This window comes from Haliotis cracherodii, unplaced genomic scaffold, assembly GCF_022045235.1.
Source record: "Haliotis cracherodii isolate W230 unplaced genomic scaffold, xgHalCrac1.p SCAF_14, whole genome shotgun sequence".
NCBI classification, from domain to species: Eukaryota; Metazoa; Mollusca; class Gastropoda; order Lepetellida; family Haliotidae; genus Haliotis; species Haliotis cracherodii.
Genome location: NW_027266269.1, coordinates 24,939,203 through 24,959,653, shown reverse-complemented (window position 1 = coordinate 24,959,653; position 20,451 = coordinate 24,939,203). Strand labels below are relative to the sequence as shown.

The window sequence follows — 20,451 nt, the reverse complement described above, 5'->3', positions numbered from 1 at the left end:
CAAAACCATTTCCATATTCATAAGAAGGTCATTGTTCACGTACAAAAACAGGGAAATATAGAATACTAGACGAGCTCCCGTGTAATACCAATTTTATGAAAAGAGTAAATAGTTGTATCTGACTTGCTTTCGCTCGTCAGATACCACAACTATTCACGAGTTTCATAAAATTGGTTTTACACGGGAGCGAGTTTAGTATTTTATTTATTACTGGCCATTTATAACGTTTGAAGAATTATACTGTTGGGTGTGAATAGGCTGACACCTACACGATGACGTAATTTGTGGAATTTTTTTTGCAAGATCCTTCGGCGAAACAATGCCATGTGACGTCAACCTAGCAACAAGGTTGCGGGGGTCATCGAGTGTGTATAAGCTCCTCTCAGTGATCTATCATCTCCACACACAGTATCGTTGAATAAGCCAAGGGATGTTGAGAGCTTTCAATATTTGTTCGTGAAACGTGTTCAGAGAGTACATAAGCACGTTTTTTTGGTATTACACAATGTGTTATACAGCTGTATGTTTATTAAACGGGTGATCTCTTCACGGGCAAGTAATAATAGCATTTTTGTCACTAACCCGTCAAATTTGGAAATGTCCACATGTCTACTTGTCAGTTGGCCAGGGGTGAAAAACAAGATTTTCGTTCCCACATTTTCCTGCATAACTTTCTCAGTAAAAGCATGGATTCAAATCATGTTTTTTTTAATTAATTTTCAAATCTTGTGAGTAGGATTTTTATCAATGTTTCGACTGGGAATTAGAATAACAGTTATATGAAACAAGACGTTTGCCAAATTCAGATAACCGAACATTTTACCTGTAATCAAAGACACTATTTGAATAGTTCAAAGACTTTATAAAAATGTTACAGCCAATTTTGTCAAATGTTGAATTTCTCCTGCAATTTATGCAATTTTGACCCCCAGAAAATTGTGAACACATTTCAGTTGTCAGATGCCTGAGAAATCCTATTCTTGTCTGTGATGGTAATATACTATTGCATACATAAGAAATAAACGACGAGTGGGAATTGTTTATCGTTTATACCGGGAGAATAAATAAAGGGTGCAGTCCCGAGTGATTTACTCTCCCTGCAGTGTTTTATTGTATGATAAACAACAACCAAGAGCTGTTTATTTCTTATTTGAGATATCAACATTTTGTACAGACTATTTAAAGATGTTGAAAAAATTACAAGCTTTAAATATTGACTCGTGTTTTAATAATGATGACTTCCTCAAAAGAAACCTCGGCAACGTTGGACAAGTCCATTTTATGAACAGGGGGAGTTAAGTATTTCCGCATATTCTCATAATCCTCGCGTCGATATTATCTGTACCTTTTCTCCCATTACCGCCATTGTCATATCTCTCCCACTTTTGGATGCAATCGTTCGGACACTGTATTTATCTGCGGTGCCCAGCTACATCTATAGGGGAATAACTTACTGGACACTTCCCTCTAAAAAATAACGTCGTCAATTATACAATGTCATCAAGCTGCGAGCGTATGTTCGCATCTCCAGAAATGACAAGATGACAGAACAATGTTTTATTGGGAAATAAACCACGCTTCGTTCTTCATCACATGGCTTGTCATCAAATCGTAAAACGTCATGTCGCAAATTGCATAGTTTCATTGACCAAGTTTTTTTGTTTTTTTTGACTGGTCATAATACTCGGATATCTGTTTCCTGGATACTGCATCCCCAGAGGAGGTGCGCACTGTACTCAGCAAAGTACGGTACTTATCTTCAAGCCTTTCATCACAGCAGAAGCAGCTCGCACTTACTCCTCACAGCAGTGCCTATACGTTTGAGGTTGGTTTGTTGTATAACGCCGCACTCAGCAATATTCCAGCTATATGAAGGCGGTCTGTAAATAATCGAGTCTGGACCAAACAATTCAGTGTTTGGTATCATGAGCATCGATCCACGCAATTGGGATCGATGACATGCATCACCCAAGTCAGCGGAAACAACCCACATACAGCTGAGAGTACGGTATGTCAGTGCAGCTGTACAGAGAACTGGCCTCCGCTACTCTGGTCCCTTGCCTGTCGCACAACGTGTACACGTTTTGAGGGTTGTGGAGAGCTTTGTCTTTTGTCGGGATTGGCATGAAAAAAATTGTGATATATTTTACCGCTGTGACGGATTTTCCGACTCGTTAGTAAGAAAAAAAATCTTAATTGAGAATTATATATTTGTTATACTTTCTTGACTTTTACGATCGGCGGATCCGTAAATCAATTCATATAAAAGCCTGAGGTTGAACCTGCATTAGACCTTAAGTTGATTTTAACTACGACAAATGATACACGATCAATTTCATCTAACCACAGACTCGTGGATGTCACCAAAGTGGTAAATTCTAAGATCTGTTTCCTCACTGGTTTCGTTGAAAAACCATGGAACATGCAACACTTTTACAGAAATAATGGTTGTAAAATACATTCAGGGGGATTGTGTATAGTTTGGTTTGTATTTCAACCAGCAATATCTAAGCTGCTTTGTATACCGGGATGTCCTGTAACTAATCGAGTCCAGGCAAAGCTAATCATTGGATGGCAGTATGTTCACTGTTAGATACGATGACACCCAATCAGCTTCTGATCCTCCTTTTAATTGGTGGAGTTCTGCAACCTATTCTGATGAAATACCCGTTTGGGAGAACTATAATACGAAATATATGTCCAACCATAACACATACGTCTCCCCAGTCCTACCCTTAATCCTTACTCCAAATTTCAACCAAAATCCTGTGTGCGGTGTCTCATCATGAAAACTAAATTAATTATTTTGTGCTGTAGGTTATTCTTTTGATGTGCCTATAAAGTATTGTCAGAGTATATGATGTAAAACAGTTGTTTTATTCGTGAAGGGACAGTTGAGTACTGCAACAGCATCACTACAATGTGATCAAAATCGAATTTCAGCTCTTGTGATTTAATCTAAGACGAAACTTAGCTGAGGAAACTATGACCTGAATCCTTCTCATTTGACTGTATATATAATATCAAACTGGTTTATCCATGTTTCACAGACATGTCTGTCAGTACTGCAACAACAGACTACGTATGACAGAAGGGCGTCATCTTGGGATTTTTCAGGAGGTGAAGATTGCACATATTCAAAAAAAGGTTGGCATGTGTCATAGGGTTTATGTTTTTTCTCCACTTTTGTTTAAAGCTGTTCAGTTGCTGAAATGCCTTCTAGTAATAACACGTGTTCGCCCATTACAAATCCTCTTTCAACATGTCTTCCCATCCTACTACACGTGTCCCCCATCACAACCCTCAACATATATCTCCCTATTCCTATCCCTAACTCATACCTCCACTATACCAACCCATTAATGCATGTCTCACCATTCAAAAGCAAATAATACATGTCTCCCCCATCCCCACCTTCCTAAGACGCCTCCCCATCCCAACCCCCTACCACGTGTCTCCCAATCCAAACACCTACCACATGTATCTCCCCAAAACACATGTCTGCCATCCCAACACCCTAACACATGTCTCTCCCATCCAAACCCTCTAACATATGTCTCTCCATACACCGAGTGGACTGTGATTATCTCATCCCAACCCCCTAACACATGTCTCTCCCATCCAAACCCTCTAACATATGTCTCTCCATACACCGAGTGGACTGTGATTATCTCATCCCAACCCCCTAACACATGTCTCTCCCATCCAAACCCTCTAACATATGTCTCTCCCATCCAAACCCTCTATTACATGTCTACTCATCACAGCCCCCTAACACATGTCTCCCCATCCCAACACCCTAACACATGGCTCCCAATCACAACCCCTACCACATGTATCCCCATCCCCACCCCCTAACACGCGCATTCCCATCACAACCCCCTACCACATGTCTCCCCATTCCAACCCCCTAACACACGTATTCCAATCCCAACCAAATATACTCTGACACAGCTACACCTACATCTACATTAACATGTCTTGTAGAGGGACGTGAACTGATTGGACTGTGAGTATCACACTCTAACACTGCTACACCTACATCTACAGAAACATGTCTGGCGGAGAGTCGCACACTGAGTGAACTGTGAGTATCTCACTCTCACGCAGCTGCACCTACATCTACAGAAACATGTGTAGTACTGTGTTGTACACGGTGGACTGTGATTATCTCACTCTCACGCAGCTGCACCTACATCTACAGAAACATGTGTAGTACTGTGTTGTACACGGTGGACTGTGATTATCTCACTCTCACGCAGCTGCACCTACATCTACAGAAACATGTGTAGTACTGTGTTGTACACGGTGGACTGTGATTATCTCACTCTCACACAGCTGCACCTACATATACAGAAACATGTGTAGTACTGTGTCATACACAGTGGAATGTGATTATCTCACACTGACACCAAGACACCTATATCCACAGAAACATGTCCAGTGGAGCGTTGTACACTGAGTGGACTGAGAGTATCTCACTCTGACACACACACACACACACACCCACGTCTACAGAAACATGTCTCGTAGGGGGTCATACACTGAGTGATCTGTGATAATCTCACTTTCTCACAGCTGCACCTACAGAAACATGGCTAATACTGTGTCGTACACAGTGGAATGTGAGTCACCTGTGTCACCTGCATCTACGGAACCATGTCGAGTGGAGCGTCATACACTGAGAGGATTGTGAGTATTACACACTGAAAGCAATACACCTAAATCTACAGAGACATGTTTAGTGGAAGGTCGTACACTGCGTGGACTGTGACACTCTGACACACTGACACATCTATATCTGCGTCTACATAAATATGTCTTTAAAGTGTCGAACTTTTGACTGTGAGTACCACACTCTATTATGTGCTGTTGATATTGTGTTACGTGTGACTATGCTGACATTTAGCTGGTTTGTTTGTTTGTTGTTGGGTTTTTTATTTTTGATGCCACTCTCTTCATTATTCCTGCTCCATATTGTCAATATGTAAACAATGGAATCTGCACCAGACAATCATAAACATCGATCTACACTATCAGGATACAATGACATGCATCAACCAAGTATGTGAGCCTGACAAGCTGATACGGTTAGTTGCCTCCACAGTCAGGGGTTCCCGAAGATCATTTCTAACATAACACAATTATGATAGAACGTTTTAAAAGAAGATATCAAATCTGGGTTTTTGGAAAGGCATAAACCTGGAAAGAATATATACTAACCGCTAATTCCTCCTCAAGCTGCTTCTGAAACAGAAAATCGAAATTCATGTCAGTGGATTCAGATATGTAGGATTACTTTGAAACATGTATCAAAAGAAGGGAATTTAGTTATGGATAGGCAAGCTAAGCTGAATATCATCAGTGTTCTGTAACTAAGGTAAATAATTACACTTAGCGATGAATCGTCCCTCAGATCCTGAAATAAACAATGTGATCATTGGGAGATACGAATAGGTACAAAAACTAAGTTACTTCTTCACACTTCATCTAGTGTAACAATGCAGTGTAACCTGGTAGAAATTGTGTATGGCTTGTGAAGCAAGGAGTGAACATGGTACTAAATACATGCCAGGCATTATGTATAACCTACAGGGCATTGATCTTCACAGCTTAGACGTAACAACAGTTATTACTAGACTGATTCAATAAACTTCATGGCCAACGGTGTAATAGTATGTTTGATATGAAATAAGAAATCTGTATGTAATGTTCAACAACTCTATTGTCAGGGAATTCCTCAAAGTCCTGCGTGTCCAAATCTATCTATTTGTTATTCTACAACCACAATGCTATATCTCCAAGAAATGAGCTTGACATTGCCATGAGGTGGATTTTCCAGTGACTCAGATGTGAAGATGCACTGAGGTGATGTGAAATTGGGGTTTGACGTCGCGCGCACGCGTGCGTGCGTGCGTGCGTGCGTGCGTGCGTGTGTGTGTGCCTGCTTGTACTAGTCCGGACTGATGCCGATTTATAGCGGTAACCCACTGAGATGCCATGCCGCAGTTTAACATGAACACCCAACTCAGACACAGTATACTGACTCCCAGCCGACCAGTCCTTGTTGCCGGGCAGAAGACAGGGTAACAACGAGTACCATCTTTTAAGGTCTTTTGGTATGACTGCGGAGGCGGTCGAAGACGCACTGAGACGACTTAGCAAAATATCGGCTCCTCGCATGCACGACACCATCCTAAACTTTATGCCAGGCATTCGCCTTAGCACTTAGGTCACGTGTGCAATATACAGGGCAGGCAGCCGATACCGGGACACTGTCATTGGTTGGTTGGTTTGTTGTTTAACGCCGCACTCAGCAATATTCCAGCTATATGACGGCGTTCTGTAAATAATCGAGTCTGGACCAGACAATCCAGTGATTGATATCATGAGCATCAATCCACGCAATTGGGATACAATGACATGCATCAACCAAGTCAGCGAGCCTGACCACCCGACGGGACACTGTCAAAAATGACTGCGACCGTATACACAGTGATAGGTACGGTTCATAATGTGAATAGTAGCTGTGTTGCGTAATTGAAATAACTCTAAAGATGTCAACGAGCACCCCTAACATCTTGAAAACATGCTGTGTGTGAATGATATGTTGCTTAACATTGGTTTTGAGATACGATACATCAACATACAGGCAGGTATATTTGAAGCAAGGAGATGCACACAAGAATATGGTTAGATGAGGTGAGGCGAGCGAGGCGAGGCGAAATATTCCAGTATAGTTCACTCATATAGGGACGTTCATGCACGTTCGTGAATGTGGCTGCTTATACTATTCCGGAGTAATTCCCCTCTCAGAGACTTTATTCTGACTCAAGCTAACCATGCCTGGTATTATTCTCTAAATGCCCAGTTCGATTTCCGACATTGGTACAATGTATGAAGCCCATTTCTGGTGTTCCCCGCCGTGATATTGCTGGAATATTGCTAAAGGTTGCGTAAAACCTCACTCACTCCTCACTCTAAATGCCGAGTTGGTAACAAGAAGTACGATCTGTTAACGTCTAAGGCGCAGCCAGAGGATCAAACCAGTAACCATCACTCTCCAGGCAGACGCTCTATCCACCAAACTCTGGACGTGGTGTAACACTACGAGAGAAGTGATTTGTAGGAAGCCATTGAATGATTTTATAGGGGCACAAAACGATGGCAATGTTGAGAATTTCAGCTTGGAAGTAAGCCTGGTTTAAAAGACATGTATTCCACAAACACAACGATACCAACACGGTCCCGATATATTGTACTATATTTCCCCAGCCAATCAAACATAATGTCGACTCACTGGGATTGACCTCGGTCTAGTGAACAGTGATTTCTATTCAATCATCTACGTGAAATCAACACAACAAACCAACGTCAATCTGTCATGATTATCACAGACTTTCTCCGTGCTGCACATGCCAGCTGTTCAACTGAAGGGGGAAGTGCAAACTGTTATTTTGCCGTGGCTTGGAGAATCATAAACTGTTAAAATCCTTATCTTACTGGTGATCAAGAATAAGTTGAACCAACTCAATAATGCGGTTGAGGCAAGAAGACGGTGCACAGAATTTGGCCCAACATATTTGGTTTGTTACAGGAAGAGAGGGTGTACGCACGTTGTGCATGTGCAGGTCATGACGATGAAATTGACTACGCTCCCGTGGACACACATGTTGCTCATAAAGACTTTTTCGTCATCGGTGTAACATGTCGATACCAGAATTCGAAGTCGTTTGTTAGATTCTTGTTTGTTTGTTGATTAAAGCCGCACTCAGCACTATTCTAGCTATATGACGGCGGTCTGTAAATAATCGAGTCTGGACCGGACAATCCAGTGACTGATATCATGAGCATCGATCCACGCAAGTCAGCGAGCCTGACCACCCAATCCCGTTAGTCGCCTCTTACGACAAGCATAGTCGCCTTTTGTGACAAGCTTGGTTTCGTAAAGTGTTAATCATGAACAAATGAAGTTAACAAAGCTCACAAATGTTATATTTGGGAAAACACTCATTTGTAAAGCACCGATTTTTGTACGTTTTTGGTTGAGTCACATCCGGGAAGTAAAGTACTAGAATTTGTATTTTCCTGAGTGATTGAGTGAGTATGGTTTTACGCCGCTCTCGACAATATTCCATCAATATCAAGGCCGGGGTACACCAGAAATTGGCTTCACGCGTTATACCCATGGGGAAAATCAAACTCGGGTCTTCGCTGTGACGAGCGAATGTTTTGACCATTAAACTACCCCGCCACCCTATTCCGCTAAGAAAGTATTATCCCTAATATAACGGTGGTTACATTTGACCACTTCCTAAATGACATTATGTATTCATGTCAAAGATAAGTAAGCATGGCCAAATCATACATTCTCAGACTGGGGAATTGGCCTATAATGTCATAAATTACATGTAAAAAGAATAAGCAAATGAATCTCAAGTATTGTCGCGATAATTCTCCACTGTTGTTATCTATACACATTTGCGGTCACCGTTTTCACAGTCATAGGGTACCTCACATCAGCACGAACTATTATGTGCTATTGAACTCGCCACAAGAACTCGTTGTTAGCCGAAACTGGACACGCGTATATCCATCGTTCAACTTGTCGCGGACTACCCACTACCCCTTTCTTCACAATAGACGGCACATATTCACATATTCATACGGGTTCATTATTAGGTCACAACTCAACTTATCCCAGCTTACCAATATGCTATTTAAGGGAGGAGCATCACATCCAAATATACTGCTACAAGAATAGCATGTTGTGAAATTGAAGTGGTGTTGGATGAAGCAATACATCTACAACACTGACGAGTGAAGGAGTTGATGTCGTTTTACGCCATACTCATCAGCATTCCAGTATGGAAAAAACTGGCCTTTGAATATCACACAAGTGGTCCTTGTTCGATACCCCACATGTGTACAATATGAAGCCCATTTATGGAGTCCCCCGCCGAGATATCGATGAAATATTGCTAAAAGTGACCTGAGACCATACTCACACATTATTCATAACAGAAAACCTCATGTCATCAACAAATGATATGACCCGTGAAGATCCGGGGTAGAATAGGTCTTCAGCAACCCATGCTTGCCGGAAAGGCGACTAACAGGGCCGGGTCGTCAGGCTTGCTGACTTAGTTGATGCATGCCATCGAGCCCAATTGGGTGGGTCGATGCTCATGATATCAATCACTGGATTGTCCGGTCCAGCCTCGATTATTTACAGACCGCCGTCATATAGCTAGAATATTATTGTTTGTGGCGTTAAACAACAAACAAACAAAGTGTCTAATCGTAGAACTGTTTAATTAAACCACGAGCCTCTCGAGTGGTCTAACGTACTTAAACCATATCCAACATTTATAGCACCTCAACTGCCTAAAAAACATTGTTTTGTTAAAGGTATTTTGAAAGATATCAAGAAACTCAATGCTCAACTTTGAGACCACTGTGTAAGTGGGCCCTGCGTGAAGCACGTGAAATCTGTCCCCCGAGCCTTTCGCAGTGCACCTTGCACTTTGCCGATTTGCGTTATGAAATGCATGTCCCAGGCCAAGTATATCATTCATTGTGGACCAACTCGAGCACTTTTATCAATCACTTAAATATTACTTGCCAAAATTGATGGTCTTATCATGAGCAAACATAGCCCTCATCAAGATAATATTAATTTCGTTTCCATCTGTACGTTTCGTTGAACGAAAAGCTACCAAATCGCATGTACTGTACAAATACTTGAATTCATAGAGTCACATACCGTATAAAATAATCATAACACATATTTCACAGTTCATAAACGGATAAGCAATTAGTCCTGATATAACTTAATATTTAGTTGTTAATTTCTCATAATTCTTTACATTGTCACATTGGCAGAAGACTACATTCATTTGTCTTCCGTGCGGTTTCCAATCCCGCCGGCGACAAACGTTTTTCATGAAATTGTTCTATCATCAAGATAAATGATACTTGTAGTCTAGATCAAGTGGAAGCCTCGGTGTCTGAGTTGGTCAGATCGCTGACTTTGTGTGCTGGCGATTAGGTGCCCCATTACCCGAAGTGGTAAACGTCTGAGACCTGCATTCACTTCGGGCTTTCCTCCCACATTAAGCTGGCACGCCGCGATATAACTGGAAAACTGTTAAAAGCGGCGTTAAACCAAACTCACTCACTCACTCACTTAAATGCAAGGAATCTGACGATCTTATAAGGTCGACTACTGTTTTTAAACTGCTCTTTGTTATGTAAACTTTTATGTTTATTCAAATTACGTTTTGCCTGGTGATACCGTCCCCTACTTATCATACATAGGCGTACGAACCAAGGCTTAGATCTATTGCATTCTGGTCTACGTCAGTAGATACCCTGATTGACACGTTCCACACCAAATGCTGATTTGGCTGAGAGTATGAAACTGGTCAGGTCTTTGGTTCTTGCATTAAAATCTCCAACCAATTTTACATCAGAGTTACCTCTGTATTTTACAATATCATCGTCTCAACAGGACCGCCTTCGTGGTCTTGTGGTAGAGCATCCACCCCGGCCGCGCCATACCAAAAGACGTTAAAAGATGGAACTTGATGGCTAAAAGGAGGACTGGTCAGTTCGGAGTCAGTATACTGTCAGTGAGTGGGGTATACGTGTTAAACTGCGGCGAGGTATCTCAGTGGGTTAGCACTATAAAATCGCCATCATTCCGGACTAGTAAGAGTAAGCAGCCAAACACACACGTGCATGCACGTCGCTATATAAGTGCAATAATCTTGGACGCGAAGTTTAATGCTATTTCACCTCACCTCATCTAATATTCTCAACAAGCAAACATGCTGTGATCATAACAAGAAGATCCCTCTGGTGGAATGTACTGACATCATACCAATATATCCTTGTCACATTTCTCCAGATGATATGAATGTTTTGTCCATAGGACACAATCACAATTAGTCCTCACTTCTGTGACCAGGTGAGACATATGTCTCTTAACAATAGCAGCTAGACCACCTGCTTCTTGTGGAGGAGTTACTGTTCGTGGTGTAAACATAACACATAGGAAGATTTGATAGTATGAATGTCATCAAGTTTGGTCTCTGCAAAGAGATCAATATCCAAATTATTAATAAAACCAGAGAAGTAAGGATTTATCAATTTGGATTCAAGTCCACATACATTAATAAACTTTATACACAGTCATGTTTTAGGGATTGTTGTTGTTGTTGTTGTTGTTGTTGTTGTTGTATTACTGTAGTTGTAATTCTTGTTGTTTATTGTTATTCTTCCTTGACACCTCTATGGGTCACTGTACTTTGCCTTTTCCCCAGGTTGAACAGTTGCTGGTGGAGATATGAGTGGGTTTGATGTCTCTCTGCTATTGCTTAGAGGAGGGCAATCTCTCTGATATTGCGTGTCTCTAGTTATATTATCATGATAGCCACTGTCTGAGCAGATTCTTCTGTTCTCTAAGTACGACCTGTCCCTCACAAACACTGCATTTTTTCCATTTGACAAAGAACGTGTATTTCAAGTTTGGGGGACAAGAGAGAGCTTAAATGCGCCGCCGTTCTATTTCCAACTATGACGTCATATCGTGTGCGGTGTGACCTCATAACAGTGACGCGCTGTCTTAAACAAAAACCTTGCAAGGCTTGATTAATTTGCTTTAGGGACATGGAAGTATCGGCTTCATGGTGACAAACGGAGTATCAGTGTTACACACTTTCATTGTCTGCCATATATGCGAGCAAGGTATAATGATGTAAACAAACATTTTTTCACCATAAGAAACGTCTTACTTTTTTATCGGCGTTTTCTTTTTTTCATATCCACAACCCAAACAAAACACTGGACTCAATCCATGCGCACTAAACTCAATCTCATTGATAACATTAAAGAGTTCGTGTTAAATTCTGTCACGGTAGAATTGAGATAAACATGTACAACCAGGTTATACAGCACTTTCAGTTTGAGTTCAATTTAGCGCGATGAAATGTAACTTTGCTCGACATTGAAAACACAGTATGTTTATCTCCTTGTAGACATAAAATGCTACTACGTTTTGACCACTTTGAAGACACATAGTCATTGAAACGTACATAAAATGTCTTTACTCTCCCGGTGAATATTGTGTATAAGCTGACAAAGCAAACGGCATAAACGTTACGTTGTGAGGATTGCAAGACCCGATTCACAATTCCCACTTATGATATTGATCATTATTTCTGTCAAATCTGGCATGGCCATCTGTAGATCAGAGCAGGCATACAGAATAGGTACCTTGGCTTTTCAGGTGGAACTAATTATACACGTGCAGGTCGAGGATGTGACACACGTATAGACAATCTCTCTGGACCTCAGTTTGAACAGTATATGTCTCTATGGGTAAAAAGCCTTGCACGACCCACCTTTCTAACATCTTATAGTCACATTTAGAAGCTGTAGTATTATCTGAAGACAGATCTGACGTACTGCTTTCAGCTTCTTTATTCTTTAAGGTATTAGGGTTGGTATGTAGGTATCTGGGTGGGTATGTAGATATCAGTTTGTGTATGATATTTTTAGAGTGGTTATGTAGTTATGAGTGTGGTTATGTAGGTATCAGATTGGTTATTAAGGCATCAAGGTTGGTATGTAGGTATAGTGTGAGTGAGTAGTTGTCGGGGTGGATATGAAGGTATCAGGTTAGGGATATAGGTATCATTTTTCGTAGGTATCATATTTCGTAAGTAGTTAACAGTTTGGGTAAGTAGTTATCAGGTTGAATAGGTAGTTATAAGGACTGGTTTGTGGCATCAGGGTGGGTATGTCAATATCAGGTATGTAGGTGCATGATCGGGTAGGTAATTATCAGGCTGTGTGTGTGGGTGCATGATTTGGTATGTAGTTATCAGGTTGGCCGTGTAGTTATCAGATTGGGTGTGTAGTTATCAGATTTGGTGTGTAGTTATCACGTTGGGAATGTAGGTACATGTTTGGTATGTAAGTAAATGATTAGGTATGAAGGTGCATGATTGGGTAGTAGGTAGATAATGGGGTATGTACGTGCATGGTTGAATATGTAGGTGCAAATTGTGTATGTAAGTATATACTTGGATATGTAGGTATCTGTTTGCGTGTGTAGTGATCAGGGTGGGTATGGAGATACATCATTGGGTATGTAGGTACATGTTTAGGTATGTAGGTACGTGTGTGGATGTGTAGGTATCCATCTTGTACATGTTCCAGTTAATAGATAGACGTGTTGATATATTTGAATCTTCGAAATTAATATGTATATGTCCGTTGAATATGACAGTCTGTTTCTTTGTATGTCACCATGTATACCGATTGATATTTTTTGTATGGAAAAGGATCTCAGCTAAAATGACATCGTTTTGCATGCTACTTTCAATAATTCAACATGCGTTTTTCTTTATACCAACTTTTGTTATGCAACATATTACCTTTTGCATAGACAAACATTCGACATTGCAGATTGCATTGACCAACTACACTCTAGATCTCCTCCTGAAAATGTGATTATGTCTGATGAAATACAGTATTTGTCTCTTTTGCTAAACAATTGTTCATTCTGCTTTGTTTCAAAAAAGACTATTACGAGTGATGCAGAATGTAATATTGTCGGATTTATGATTCAACTACCCCGTTCCGCTTTATGCCAGTTTTTTTAATCATATTAACATCTCGTCTACACGCATGTTTGCACGGACGCTAAAAACAATCAGCTAATGATAATTCATTATGACTACGAAACTTTGAGAGGATAGCTCTGCGTCTCCAGATGACCTGGCCAATTCGTACAATTTCCAATTTGAAAAAATAATTTTGAAACATATTGACAAATGAAGCATAGAAGAGCTTAGTCCCCTCTTTATATTAAGTTTCAACACAACAGAATTTTATAGATCATATGTTGCTTGGTGTCTATCAGATTAAAGGTCTAAACAATAGATTTTTAAAAATTCTCTCAATATGAATTGAAGGTGCTACCTCAGAAAGTATCAAAACGTGTGTCACTTTTGGAAACGTTTCCTGAGTAAGGGTGGTTTGTATAGGACTCGTAATATTTGTCTCTTATTCAAACAAACCCATGTGCACCAATGCTATAATACATACAGCGACGAATGACATTGCTATTATTTTCCACCCAAAAGATGTTTATCTAAAGTATTATGAAAGAATCGGATGTTCTCCAATCGTTTTGGAGTAGTACGTTATATCTGAATAGATCAATGGTCCCAAATCGGCCCCAAATAGCTCATGAATCAAGACAGTTTTAAGCAGGTGAATGTTTTCTTCACGTCTGCAACGGCTTTTGAATTATTGTGAATGAACCAGACAGGCATACTGGTACTTCCTAGGTCCTCTGTACCCAATGATCGATATATGGTCGGTTGGTCGGTTTGTTGTTTTACGCGCACTCAGCAATATTCCAGCTATATGACGGCGATTGATCGATATATGAAGCTAGTATATTGCAGTTCATGTAGCAACGCGTATACGCCGTAGATGGGTACCTTAAAATGAATCTAGAATCGAGGAAATCGGCTGCCCTAGCACTTTGGTTTCTAGCCATTCATGTACCACTTTATTATTCGATGTACTTGTCCGTGTTGAGGCGCTGGTCCGTTTTGACTGATATCCCATCGAGACACACAAAGCTAATTGCTCAAAATGTTCCAATCATAATGCCAGCAAGCAGAAGAGCATATGTATCATAATTCGTCATGTACGTCCCCGTCAAGCATGTGTGTTCACAAAACAATAATATCATACAATTCGTGGAAGGAATAGTTGAAATAAGATTACGACAATACTAAACTTTGCATCACTCACAGTAGCACCTTCAGGTACGCAACATGGAAGTGGATGTATCGCAAACAAGGAGAATATCATTATCCCCCGTCACAGTGGCATTTGTCAAAAGTAGTTTCGAATGTTGGTGAAGCAAAATGCAGTGTTGAATTATGAAAGCAGTATGAAGTGAAATGCAATTTTAGCACAGCACACCTTCCATACTCAGTAGGTGGACACAGAATCAGTTCAGGTAGGAATGTCTCTCCATAGTTGAATTAGTATTATCATCACTCAAGAGAGAATAACGGCAGATTTAATAAGTACCAAAAAAATAAGGTAAAAACTTTCTTTGGTGCTTCTTTCTTTAGCTCTACTGATAATATTGTGCTTATGGCATTTGAATTTGTAACAGTTTGTATGTGTGTTTGGAACTAGGGACCTATATCTCACACATCCTACATCTGTTCACAAACACTGTTTGTCCACCCTTCACCCTATATACAACACAGTCCTGTATATCTGTACTTACAAGTAATTCACGCCTCGCCATCTTCTCTGCTCCTCCTCCATCCTTTGTCTCCTCCACTCCAGACATGACCTCGGGCTGAAACACAGCAAGTACTTTCTTTAATACCGATATTGTCTTTTGCACCAATATCTCTTAACAATATTGTCTTTAAGATAAGATCAACACATCTGCTTATTAACCAAATATTTGGATATTTTAGTAGAACAGGCTTAGTAACCACATATTTCAATGTTGATTTTAGGCACTATTAAGATAGTTAACAGTTTTCCCGAACTTCGAAATCTATGGACTTTCAATTTTTCTATTCTTATTGCAATTTGACAAGCAGGTGTCTTTAATGGCCTAAGATAAGATTTCAAATGGTTTATTCATGTATAGGTAAACCATGTATCTTTGTTTTACACATATCTGCCACATAATGTGCAATTGTGCATGTTCCTTTTATACACTCACCAAATACCAGTCTCCATTATCACTGTCAAAGTCGTCATTGTCAAAGTCTACACTGTCACAGTCCTGTATTTTGGTCTCACACAACACGTCCAACCAATGACATTTGATATTTGTCTTTAACTACTCTAAGTATTGAGTCCGGGAATAGGTGCTGCAATGTTCATTATCTACAGAAATACGACATTTTGTTTTTGCCGCACATGCAATTCATTTCCAGAGACGTATTCGGCACATCCAGCACAAATAATTATTGATTGCATCTGTCAATTTATTTGTCATAGAGTAGTTGTGACAGAGCCCAGACAATTGTCAGCAAGTGAGAGTAGATGTGTCTTTTAAATGTAAGCACTATCATTCCAAAGATGAACTGGTTATAGCATACAGCCATATAATTAGAATAGAGACAATTATGTAAAGTGATCATTTCTGGCCATGAATACCTCAAACTGGAGTATCCCTTTAAAAAAGAGAATCTAAGGAATAGGCAATAACGAAACACACCATCGTGGCTGATCAGATATATTGTTAAATTCAACACACGTCACAATATCGGCAATAAGTAAACATATTTGTGACATGATGTAAAAAACGACAGAGTAAATTTATTGGTCATTCAAACTTTTATGTCATATACTACATTATATATCATAGTTGTATCTACAACCGAATCTTATCACTTCAAACTGCATTATGTGATTTGAGCACACATTCACTGACGGAAGACCTATTACAAACGCCTATCAGAAATCTAATCTATGTGAACGACTAAAAACTGTGCTGCTTCTTGGTGTCAGGTTTTTGTCAGTTTGAATCGTTGTCTTGGATATTAACAACAGCCCTCCTTCATGCAGTCTTATCGATATTCACCTACCACCCCTCTATCACCCCACCTGCTTCATGAGTTCAATAGTTTAGTTGGCAGTTAGTCCTGTGTGTAGGGGTATCAGTATTCAGCTGGCAGTTAGTCCCGTGTGTCCGGGTATCAGTGATTGTTAGTCCCGTGTGTCGGGGTATCAGTGATGGTTAGTCCCGTGTGTTGGGGTATCAGTGATGGTTAGTCCCGTGTGTCGGGGTGTCAGTATTGAGGTGGCAGTTAGTCCCGTGTGTCCGGGTATCAGTGATGGTTAGTCTCGTGTGTCGGGGTATCAGTATTGAGATGGCAGTTAGTCCCGTGTGTCCGGGTATCAGTGATGGTTAGTCCCGTGTGTCGGGGTATCAGTGATGGTTAGTCCCGTGTGTCGGGGTATCAGTGATGATTAGTCCCGTGTGTCGGGGTATCAGTGATGGTTAGTCCCGTGTGTCGGGGTTTCAGTGATGGTTAGTCCCGTGTGTCGGGGTATCAGTGATGGTTAGTCCCGTGTGTCGGGGTATCAGCATTGAGGTGGCAGTTAGTCCCGTGTGTCGGGGTATCAGTTTTGAGGTGGCAGTTAGTCCAGTGTGTCGGGGTATCAGTATTGAGGTGGCAGTTAGTCCCGTGTGTCGGGGCATCAGTATTGGCGTGGTAGTTAGTACCGTGTGTCGGGGTATCAGTATTGAGTTGGTGGTTAGTCCCGTGTGTCAGGGTATCAGTGATGGTTAGTCCTGTGTGTCGGGGTATTGAGGTGGCAGTTAGTCAAGTGTGTCGGGGTATCAGTTTTGAGGTGGCAGTTAGTCCTGTGTGTCGGGGTATCAGTATTGAGGTGGCAGTTAGTCCCGTGTGTCGAGGTATCAGTATTGGCGTGATAGTTAGTGCCGTGTGTCGGGGTATCAGTATTGAGTTGATGGTTAGTCCCGTGTGTCGGGGTATCAGTATTGGGGTGGTAGTTATTCCCGTGTGTCGGGGTATCAGTATTGAGTTGATGGTTAGTCCAGTACTAGTGTGTCGGGGTATCAGTATTGGGGTGGTAGTTATTCCCGTGTGTCGGGGTATCAGTATTGAGTTGATGGTTAGTCCAGTACTAGTGTGTCGGGGTATCAGTATTGGGGTGGTAGTTATTCCCGTGTGTCGGGGTATCAGTATTGAGTTGATGGTTAGTTCTGTATGTCGGTGTATCAGTGTTGAGTTGATGGTTAGTTCTGTATGTCGGTGTATCAGTATTGAGTTGATGGTTAGTTCCATGTGTCGGGGTATCAGTATTGAGTTGATGGTTAGTTCCGTGTGTCGGGGTATCAGTATTGAGTTGATGGGTAGTCCCGTGTTTCGGGGTATCAGTATTGAGCTGGCATTTAGTCCCGTGTGTCGGGGTATCAGTATTGAGTTGATGGTTAGTTCTGTGTGACGGTGTATCAGTATTTAGTTAATGGGTAGTCCCGTGTGTCGGGGTATTAGTATTAAGTTGATGGTTAGTTCCTTGTGTCGGGGTATCAGTATTGAGTTGATGAGTAGTCCCGTGTGTCGGTGTATCAGTATTGAGTTGATGGTTAGTTCTGTGTGTCGGGGTATCAGTATTGAGTTGATGGTAAATTCCATGTGTCGGGGTATCAGTATTGAGTTGATGGTTAGTTCCGTGTGTCGGGGTATCAGTATTGAGTTGATGGGTTGTCCCGTGTTTCGGGGTATCAGTATTGAGCTGGCATTTAGTCCCGTGTGTCGGTGTATCAGTATTGAGTTGATGGTTAGTTCCGTGTGTCGGGGTATCAGTATTGAGTTGATGGTTAGTTCCGTGTGTCGGGGTATCAGTATTGAGTTGATGGGTTGTCCCGTGTTTCGGGGTATCAGTATTGAGCTGGCATTTAGTCCCGTGTGTCGGTGTATCAGTATTGAGTTGATGGTTAGTCCCGTGTGTCGGGGTATCAGTATTGAGTTGATGGTTAGTTCCGTGTGTCGGGGTATCAGTATTGAGTTGATGGTTAGTCCCGTGTGTCGGGGTATCAGTATTGAGTTGATGGTTAGTCCCGTGTGTCGTGGTATCAGTATTGAGTTGATGGTTAGTCCCGTGTGTCGGGGTATCAGTATTGAGTTGATGGTTAGTCCCATGTGTCAGGGTACCAGTATTGAGTTGATGGTTAGTCCCGTGTGTCGGGGTACCAGTATTGAGTTGATGGTTAGTTCCGTGTGTCGGGGTATCAGTATTGAGTTGATGGTTAGTCCCGTGTGTCGGGGTATCAGTATTGAGTTGATGGGTAGTCCCGTGTGTCGGGGTATCAGTATTGAGTTGATGGTTAGTCCCGTGTGTCGGGGTATCAGTATTGAGTTGATGATTAGTCCCGTGTGTCGGGGTACCAGTATTGAGTTGATGGTTAGTCCCGTGCGTCGGGGTATCAGTATTGAGTTGATGGTTAGTCCCGTGTGTCGGGGTACCAGTATTGAGTTGATGGGTAGTCCCGTGTGTCGGGGTATCAGTATTGAGTTGATGGTTAGTCCCGTGTGTCGGGGTACCAGTATTTATATATGGAATATTACAACAGGTTATCAGGACGTGCTGTTTTGACAGTTACAACATGATAGTGTCCTTGGGCAAGTGATTGTACTTAATAATGACACAATGAGATAAATCATGAAGAGATTGTACATTGTAAGGCATCGCTCTATTACCAACAGGGTGTGCTGGCTTTTAAGAAGTATCTCAATGGCTGCATTGTTTACACTATATATACACCAACATTAAGAGTTAAGTAATTTGGGTTGTAGCTTATACAAGACTGATACATATGGAAAAGCAATGTTACTTTCTACAATACTTTGAAATACTAAAGGGTTTGAGCTGTAATTCTGGCTAAAGTGACGTTTTCAGTGGCAGGCTTTTCGGTCAGGCATTCACAAGATAAATGCATTGTGGTAGGACAAGGTAAATGAAGGTAAACAAACTGACCAATGTCATTGTCTGCATGATTTTGTTACGCGACAAACATTGATTCTAATCCCAGTGGTCCGTTTATTGTTTGGTCAATTACCCCAAGTCACACACACTGAAACAATGTCATAATTTTGGAGGAAACAAGCATGAGTGTAGACAGAAAAGGATTATAAATTACATGAATCTGGAAATCAAACATCAGGATTCTTGCAACTGAAGATCACAGAACTATACTGTAATACAAGATGAATGACCATGTACACCTCTGGTATGGGGATGTGATGACAGAATAGTTCCCCAGTGACCCATGCTTGTCATTCACTAAAATCATGACCGAGTGGTCACAATGTTGATCTGTTTCAGCGTCTCATTATATCTTACTTATTGAATGAAGCTGATTTACCACAAGTTTTTCTGGCTCAGACATGAGTATTGACAGGCTGTCGTAATATGGCTGCAGCTTTTCAGAGTGAAACACTTACTAACTTTTTCTATGTCAGAAGTGATCTGTAAATCAGACACGATTATTTACAGTCTGTTGGTATATGGCTGCAGTATTACATACTTCGACGTTGAACACTGATGCACTCAAAAGGTCGGAATCATTCAAAGACAGCACTAAGGTACTGTTGCTCAACAAGCCGCACTTTTACCAGGTTGTCAGTTTGACGTAAGAGGACTGTATTTTCTCCATGTAATAATGCTTGAAAATTTAAGGAACATCTCGGAAATCGGAGTTTCTGAGATGTAAGGGGCGGTCGGGTAGCCTAGTCGTTAAAGCGTTCGCTCGTCACGCCGAAGACCCGGGTTCGATTCCCGACATGGGTACAATGTGTGAAGCCCATTACTGGTGTCCCCCGCCGTGATTTTGCTGGAATATTGCTAAAAGCGGCG

At 41.2% G+C, this 20,451-nt stretch overlaps 1 protein-coding gene across 1 annotated transcript in view; it reads right to left on the bottom strand.

Annotated features, from left to right (window-relative positions):
- Positions 1-20,451, bottom strand: part of LOC139460323 (serine-rich adhesin for platelets-like) — an 84,062-nt gene that overhangs the window by 55,746 nt on the left and 7,865 nt on the right. Inside the window, exon 2 of the mRNA XM_071241815.1 lies at positions 15,329-15,403. Within this exon, the coding sequence (XP_071097916.1) occupies positions 15,329-15,403 (75 nt within the window). The remainder of the gene's footprint in view (positions 1-15,328; positions 15,404-20,451) is intronic.